Below are 9,182 nucleotides of genomic sequence, written 5' to 3'. Positions count from 1 at the left end.
AATTTGGACTTGCAGGACTGAATGTAGTGGTATTTCACAAGCAGAGGTGTATTGAGAAGAGTAATTCAAACCTGCGTACAGAAACCTTTATTTTCCTGAAAAGCTTACCGACTTCCACAGGAGGGAGCTTCTGTGCTATGGAGCTTCCAGCTCCTGCAGATGGGAACCTTTCTTTGGAGGAATAAGAAATGTCTCCTGCAGGGTTTAAAACTTCTATAAACTCCATCCTTGTTGTGCTGCTAATAATGCAAAATCCAGTTTTGGCAAACTCAATGGAACTGAAAGTCCACAAGTTCAGTAGCTCAGGTTCAAAGAACATTTATGCAAATGTACCTTATATAAAATATGCAAGTACACAAATAGTATACTTTAGACCAGATGTGAGCTAAAAACAATATGGCTGAGTTAATTTCACTGTGAAAGCATCAACCTCCTAGGTTCTCAGTGCTTAAGTTCCTCTCTGTGACATTAATTTGAAACTAGTCTAAATATTTGTTGAGAATAAAGCATCTGATCAATTTAGCTTTTTCTTGTTCATGAATTATTCACGTTTCATTTCTGCTGAAGTGCTGGTTATTTGCAAGTATTCACTGACTAGTTCATGCAAACAAAATCTCAGTATATGGATGGTTTAAAAACTGTTCACTTAGACTCCTTGTGCGCACACACATTTTGTCACCTGTATTGCAGGGTATTGGTTCTATTGCCTAGATGGATCACAGTTTTAAGTAGGATATTAATGTATAACAAGTAACTGATGTTCTTTGTGAATATTTTTTGTACACAAATCTTGTTCAAAGATGACTATTTCTACAAAAGCCAGTCATTCCCATACATATTTGTATAACTAAAAAAGCCTGCATGTGTGAATGTCTATGAACAGCAAACCATCCGCATGATCAGGGTAAAAATAAAGAGAGATAGTTAGCTATGTTAGCCTGAAGTCAGGCAGAGAGCGGAGTAGGAATGCACCTTAGTGGCCACGTCTATATGAGACACTGATGCACAGTAGCTCGATACTACTGTGCAGTAGTATTGGGTGGAAAAAATCATGATGTGGTTGGAAAAAAATCATGATGTGATGATACTGCACAGAAGTATTAGGCAACTGCACAATACCGTCACTAAAAAGGCATTTGTTGGAGTTATTGTGGAGTAACTCCAGTTACTGCATATTCATTTAGTACTTGTTTTTACAAATACTAAATGAATGCAAACTAACAACTGAGTATTAGCATCTTGTGTAGATTCAGCCAGTTAGTCATAAGGTGCCTATCTACCCCACCTTCTGTCTAAAAATAAGGAGCCATTCAAATTCTGAGCAAATATCTATAACCAATCTTAGCAGAATATGAGCAGCTCTAACAGTAAGGTATGGGTCTATCTTTTAATACACAAACATGATATTCAATACTTTCCAATAGAAAGTTTCCACTGCAGAATTCTCTCAAAGAAAATACATGAGTCTACCTAGTCCCAGAGGGAAAAGTACAAAAGGCTAGCCCAGATGCATGTATTTGTTTTATGTTGACTTCAGAAAAGAGCTGACTTGTTTAATAAGTTAGCAGTATATATATATGCATTGTATATATAATCTGGATTAAAGCAAAGATTTTTTTCACTATTACAGGGTGCAAATTAACTTCTTGGACACTTAACAGTATTGTGCGTATTAAATATTTTATTACTGTGTATGCACATGCATGTGTGTGTGCGCATGCATACATAGTTGGTCAAGAAATTCAAGAATATATCTAGACCACTAGTTTGTATGCATTTAAGCATGGCTTAGGAGCCTAATTTAAGGCTACCATTTCTGAAAAATCACATCACTTACAAACATTAGCTGTCAAGTATCTCTTAAACCTAAACAAGTAGCTTCTTTGTACCTGAATGTCCCCATATAAAAATATACTTATCATCAAATACCCTGCTGGACAATTTCTCTGCATTTGTTACTATGATACTGCATTTGTTACTATTAATTAAATAGCAAATCAGAAAACATCATGTGAAATGATGAAAAAAACACCCGCATTTGGTTAATAGCTGGTACCAGGACTTGCAAACTTCAAAGGGCTCTCTAAACATAGACTTTCATCAGTGATGCTACAAGCCTTAGTTACAATCTTTCATGCTTTCCCATGCAAGAACTTCAAAAGAGAATAGCATCGTTCCAAAGCAACATTTCTGCATCTGTATGCTTGTCTACAACACACATGAAATTGAAATGGCAAAGTTATTATTTACATAAGATACATTTTAATAAACAAAATCATTAACTTTTTTTGCTATAAAAAGCACAGGTTTGTGCAGGTCAGAAATAATGTCCAAAGCTCAAGGGATTTCTGGAAGAAAATGAAAAAGAATTAGAAAGTATCTAATGCATGTCTTCAAAGAAAGAAGATCAATTTATGTTCTTTCTGACTTACTGAAACACATGCTGCATATTTTACTGTTTCTATCATCTTCCTTGTTACAGTTCATCCAATGAATGCTCAAAGAACATTAAGTCCTACAAATAAATAAACTGTGAATGGTGAGGAAGATACAAAAAAGGGAACAATTCATATCAAAAGGCAGACTTACAGACTTTATTGCATAAAGCAATTAGATTGGTCAACAGGCTTCTACCACTGCCACAGAGAAATGAGTTATATAGAAGAAAATCTAAAATTCTTAAGTGTCATGCAGATTCCATTTCTATCTTTACTGCAGCCAAGAGTGAGAATAAAAATCTGAATAACTTTTTTGAGCAAACTTTTTAACAGAAGTACAGAGTCAAATTCGCTTTGTCTGTTATATTAGCTTCTCCAAGCTGATCTTCCTAGCTTCTTTTTTAAATCATGCTGCGGCCATCTTAGCTTTACCAATTTGCATCGCACATGAGATATAATGGCTAGGGAGATAAAATCAAACAAGACAAATGTTGATTTGTTATAAATGTGCACTTCAAACTTAACCCTCTTTGCCTATGATGTTCGTTGTTTTAATTCTCTCTATATATGTTAACATAATTGGTTAATTTTATGATGGAATTTGTAGAGGAAGAATCATATGGGCCAGGGAAATTACTTTTAACCATTTATCAGTTATAGACAGTGCTGACTAGCTACAGATAGAGCAAAGTATTTACCTTTCAGGGACTGTATTCTCCCTCTGCAGGATACAAATAACTCTCTAGTGAGGTCAGAGGCAGTTGCTTGTAACCTGCAGGAGAGAATTGGCCTCACAATTCTGAAACACTGATAAATAGTGAATGTAATACTCTTTTCTCTTGAGTCACAGACAAGTTTAAATTCACCAGTTAATTCAGCTGCCTGAAATTATCTGGGTTTCTGTCAGGTATCTCAGTATGTGATCACATTCTTGAGATAAGGCAACATATGACAATATTTCAACTGAAAGGCAAAAATGAAGTAACTATAAAAGTATTCAGTATCAGTAAAATATAAAAGCAAAAGCCATGAAGGCTAAAAGCCTACCAGATGATAATTGTCATTGAAACACTGACTGTTTGAGACTGGCCCTGTATCCTGCATCATCTGCAAGTACATCAAGGCCCAATGACATAGCCCTGTTGCAGGATTAGGGCTTTGCCACAGATGAAGGTTCTTTTGATCCCAGTTCACTCAGCTTGTTGGGGCTTAACCCTTTGATGTTCTGTACTTACTATAAGGAAACAAGCTCCAATCATTACAGCCTTGATTTTCACATCAAGATCTACTGGCATCTGGATCCCAAAGTTGGCAGTGTTGGTAAAGACATCATTTACAAATCCAGACCAGTACTTGGAAATCTTGCCAATTGGAGATATTTCATTAAGAGCTTTTACCTACACACATGAAAATAAAGGTTTAAAAAAGCCACCCAAACATTAACCAACTCAACATACCACCAATGCCCTGAATTAGTCATAATCAGTTCCAAACTAGTGGTGATTCTTTTCTTAGTCGGTCACATCCTCAGCTGTTCTCAATCAGCATAGTACCATTGATTTTAATGGTGCTTTTCCAGTTTATTCAAGCTGACGATTGGGCCCAGAGAAGGGAATTAAATTAATTCCTAGGCACAGTCAACACAAAACCAAACATCACTAAAGTCCTACTTGAGAAATCTTATAAAAAAGCCCCAATTTGTCTGTAATACCATTTTGAACAACTTGGTACTCTCTGTGTTAACTTTGCGGCTTATTCCTTGTTTTAACACACCATTAATTGCATTAACGTGTGGCCAGATAACTACGAAAGACATGATTAACTGGTTAATCATGTCTTAAATGTAATGTGCCAGAGGCCGTAGTTTCCTCTGTGAAATAACAGGAAGCTGCTTGTTTGTTTGTGAATGTGGAACAAATCATGTTAATATTTTTGTTACTCCATTTCTTCCACCCTCATCTGTTTGTCTCACCTATCTGATACATCTTGCTTTTTAGACAGTAAGCTCTCTGGGACAGGGACTGCCATTGTCTATGGGTACATACAGGAGTTAAGTTTAGATCAACCTAACCAGAGTTAAATGCCCAATCGTGAAGGCATTCAGAGAGCTTAAATTGGTTGAAAAATGGCACACATGATCTAAGTTAGTTCACTTCAGGAGCTGCACAAGGATAGATGAAGATAGGGTTAACCCAATCTAGGAAATGAATAACCCGATCTCCCAAATTCCTGTCCACATTTGCAGCACAGCACCAGATCTGGGAAAGCCCAGCCACTTGCCCAGTGGCTGCTCCAGTTGCCTAGGGCTGTGCTATTCCCACCTCACTCCAGCCTGATTGGGATATTTTTAGCCTTGCCTGCTCCCTGTTAGGTGGCCCCCATCTTCAGAGACCTACCAGCTCCCCGCAAACACCCCCCATCCCACCACCCCCTTCTCCTCGACTCACTAATTACCCCTGACAGAACTGCTGCCCCCCCACCCCAATCTCGCTCACTCTTTTCCCTACCCTGATTTACTTACATCCTGTTCCCTACGCAGCTCCCAGAAGTGGCAAGAGGCTGTACACACCACTCCCCATCTGTGTTTAGGCAGTTTTAAAGTCATGTTACTTCAGGTGCAGCAAATAGCTGTACACATCCTATACTTCAAGTGCCACAGATGGAGTAGGACCCATTAGTTGCTACCACAAAATAATAATAATAAAGCTACCTTGCTTGACACTTCTTGCCTATGAAATTCCAAGCTGTAGCAAAGGTCATCTGTTTTCAGAACAATATTTTTAAAGATAATCCAGAAACATTAAGTTTATGATCATAAAAAGCAGGCTAAACAGTCAAAGCTGTTACCACATATCATGTGGGCCCAGAAGAGAAAAAGGAGCTGGTCAAGGGTTCCTCCCTTCATTTGTGCAAACTACAATGCAGTTTTTAATCCTAGAAACTGTCTATTTACATCTTTGTGATTATTACAGTACCAAGACCCTTCCCTTCTCTTATGGGTATGTCTACACAGCACAATGCAGTGCCTGAGAGTGCCGGGGAAGGGAAACCAGTGTCGAGCTATATTAACACAGTGCTCTATCTGGAGTAATTAGGCCTGTTGTGCAGACATATATTAGGTTCCCTTACAAATCTGCTGTCTCTGCAACCAGTAACAATCAGGTTGATGGTACTCCACTTGGTATTCAGTGACAGAATCCCCAGTGAGTTCAACGGGTGCAAAAATAGTCTCCAAAGTTTCAGCAGGTTGACAGATTGTGAAGGTCCACATGCAGTTGATAGGAGCCCATAACAAAACAGCATATATCAAAGCTCACAACTATTGGGTCTGAACTCAAATTTGGTAGCACAGGCACATCTTTCCTTTTGGTTACAAGGAGAACTGGATTCCCTCCCTGCTATCGCTGCCCCACCCACACCTTTTCTGCTTTCTCAACACTTCTCTGTTAGATGTGCACATTTTTATCAACTTAGCATTGAATAACAGAGTAAAATCAATGGAATTTAGCTTACACTTGGCAGGAAGCACATAGATTTGGGCAGCACCATACCATAACAAAGACCTACAACTACAGTAAGGTCACAGGTTGGTCACCTCTGCCTCTTACCAGCAAAGATACTTGCCACGACGTGGTAGGTTCCCTTCCATCTACAGCTTCTTCTAACACTAGGAGCTTCTCACCAATACCCTCAGGTTTCTCCTATTGTTTATATACTCTGTGGTGTTATATTTGTTTTCATCCACATCAACTCTTAAAAAATCTATAAATATCAGTAACACTAGAGGAAACCAGGGGATAGGAGTATTTTTTCCCCTTGTTCTATCATAATGATTTGTTCTTTGACCAAAGAATTCTGAATAGCTCCCATCAGCAGAAGCATCATCTCTGTGGACAATGAATTCCTACTTTTGTTTCTGGCAAATGTGTCACAGGTTGTTTGGTTCCGACATTTATTTGATAACTTACACCTAGATTTGTAGGTAACATCCCTCTGAAGTTTCTTGGTCTGGCCCTATAGGATGTGACCAGTTTAGAAGCTATGTGGGGCCCCTTAATCTGGACCAAATTAATAGACAGGGGAAAAAATCCATGGTATTTTGATCATCCTAGCAAATACTATTTATTGCCTTATTCATATTGTGTATAGTTTTATATACACTGTGCATGTCTATACAAGATGGTAAAAGCACAGTAGACTAATTCATGACAAAAGCCATGCTAATGCACAGTAGAATTAGTCTACTGTGCATAAGCATCACTTAAAAGACACATGCTAGCACTACTGAGTAGTAGCGCCAATTATTGCACATTAAGTAATGTACCTGTTCTTACAGGTACTAAACTTAATGCTTAGTAATTATGGCACATGAATGCACGTGTACACTTGCCCTTTGTATATTACATCTACTACTTCTCAGAATTACTTTTTCTTATGTTAAAGAAAATATAGATACAGTCGCTTGCAATACTATTCTTGGACCTGACTCCAAGCACAATAAAGTGAATGGATCAGATATTAAGGACTGCACATGAGATGAAACCCTGACCTTATCAAAGTCAATGACAGGGCTCTCATTGATTTCTGTGATGCCAGACTTTCTTCCACAAGAATGTTTTTTCCTTTGTTTCAGTTGTTATTCCTACCCAGGAAATACATGTTATGAAATCAACTTCCAGCTTGGGATTCAAGTCTAGGAACTATAAATTCTGACTTGTTGACATCTTGTTTCCACATTATAATAGTTTATAAATATTTTTAGAAATACCACAAGATTTTTGACTAACACATTTACTCTTAATTTAAAACAAAACAAAAAAAATCTCAAAAGTCTGAAACTTACCTCAAAGTCGACATCTCCAAGACAGCCACACGTTGCATATGGACCAATTATTTTCAATACATCTTCTTTGCTTTCATTCTTTATCGTGAATTTAGGCAGAAGAGGGTCCCAGTTCTGGACAACATAGCCTGCTATTGTACCAGGAGGGGACTGAACTTCTAACTGTTAGACAAAAGTATCATACAGCACCATCAATTGTTAGTTCACAAGATGAATTGCCATTAGGTTGTAATATACAATTTAGAATCCTAGCCTTGGTTTGGAGGCTGCCTAATAATAGTTTAAAATACTTTGGAAACAATATTAACTTAACAGCTAGGGCATAAGCTCCAAGAAAAGCCATATACTGTGCAGAAGCAACTGTATTTATAGTAATCACGTCTGTTTATACAGAGATGTTGATTTTTCTGCCTGTAGGTCCTTAGTGCTTATCAAAATACTTCAGTGACAAAGTACATAGGTGACGGTATAATGCACTTGCATTAAGTGAAATCAGCATGCAGAAACAGAATGTTTACCTTTCACAGTAAAGGCGTTCCAGACTGCTTTACAAATATACGTGGGGAACTGAGAGGGAGAAAGGAGCTGTGCATTTGTAACAGTGCAGCAGCCTCCTCGTACTATATACTTACCACATCCACACAATCCTGGAGTGGTACTTGAACTTCCTGAGGCAGTCAAGAGTGCTACCATCTAAGTCATACTGACACACACTAATGAAGGCCTTCCAGTAATAGTCCCATCTTTCACATACATTGCTGTCACAGTGTGGAATTTACACTTGTAAAGTTACCATTTGTCTGTGGCAGGTAAAGCAAAAATAAGTGCAATTAGTCCTATAGAATACCTTCCACCCATCTTGTTAGAGTGGAGAGTTGATGGCCACTAAGCCAAGCAGAGTCCCCAGAAAGAGATGGAGAAAGTGGAACACAGGGAATATCCCTCCCCTTGGGAGGAAGAGAAGAGCTGATTGGCTCATCATTCCTTTCTCCCTGCAAATAATTTAAACAGTTGTCCAGGAGCTTCAAGTCCCCTGCTCTCAGTTGCTGAATTTTTCAGTTGCGGGTGAAGTGAAACAAAGGTAATCGGTGGTGTTGTCCAGTATCCAGTGCAGATAAAAGGCCAAAGGGCCAGCTTGCTCCGGGTAGAATTCTGCTTATGGACATTGTGTTGCTGGGGTATTTTCTCCCCCCAGCCCTTCCCCTGTTGGGCTAAAGTTCATTTGTCTTTATATACTCTTGATATTTCCTTTATAATATCCTTTATAGCTTTGTTAATTATTTTATAACCAATATCCATTTTAGTTTGCTCAAATAACTGTGTAACTTAGTTGAGACTCTATTTTGATTTTTACATTGCTTAGCGTAAGCATAACAGTCATTTTGTTTTGTGATTTTGTAGGTTAAAGATAGTATAAAAGAAGTAGAGTGTATAAAAGGCCTGTGGTATGCCTGGGAAGTTTGAAAAGAGGTAATGAAAGAATAAACAGTATGTGTGGAAATGCATATGTTGAGACAGATTGTCTTGCACCTCAGACTAGAAGGACAGAAATAGCCTTCTGTGATTTAACAGTCAAAGATTACAGCAATGTCCAAAGATCAGCAGCTAAGGATTGCAAAATATAAGATCAGGTTTTGGAAATGCAAATGCAAGAAATTGCAGACCACAAAGCCGAAGAGTCTGTCATAGTTTCATAGTCGGAAGGGACCTACACAGGGAACTTCACAGGGAAGTTTTATGGTCGGAAGGGACCTACACAGATCATCAGGTTCAACCCCCTGCCCTGAGCAGGAACAAGTGCAGGGTCATAACACTCCAGCCAAATATCTGTCCAGCCTCCTCTTGAAGACCCCCAAGGCAGGAGAGAGCACCACCTCCCTTGAGAGTCCATTCCAGAGCCT

The 9,182-nt window shown here is 38.5% G+C and overlaps 1 protein-coding gene across 4 annotated transcripts in view; it reads right to left on the bottom strand.

Moving 5' to 3' along the window:
- Positions 1-1,179: 1,179 nt before the first annotated feature.
- Positions 1,180-9,182, bottom strand: part of LOC109308578 (phospholipid scramblase family member 5-like) — a 20,898-nt gene continuing 12,895 nt past the window's right edge. For 2 of the 4 annotated variants that reach the window (XM_019532955.1, XM_019532956.1), the window contains 4 exons: positions 7,282-7,443; positions 3,674-3,835; positions 2,433-2,515; positions 1,180-2,348 (listed from right to left, as the gene is read on the bottom strand). In XM_019532955.1, the coding sequence (XP_019388500.1) occupies positions 2,477-2,515; positions 3,674-3,835; positions 7,282-7,443 (363 nt within the window). In that variant the 3' untranslated portion in view covers positions 1,180-2,348; positions 2,433-2,476. Of the gene's footprint in view, positions 2,349-2,431; positions 2,516-3,136; positions 3,211-3,673; positions 3,836-4,414; positions 4,470-7,281; positions 7,444-9,182 lie in introns of those variants that run through there. The other 2 variants (XR_002100643.1, XM_019532957.1) reach the window with 2 other exon arrangements.

Source organism: Crocodylus porosus, unplaced genomic scaffold (genome assembly GCF_001723895.1).
Source record: "Crocodylus porosus isolate Cpor-Errol unplaced genomic scaffold, CroPor_comp1, whole genome shotgun sequence".
Lineage (NCBI taxonomy): Eukaryota > Metazoa > Chordata > Crocodylia > Crocodylidae > Crocodylus > Crocodylus porosus.
This window is presented reverse-complemented; position numbering and strand designations above follow the sequence as displayed.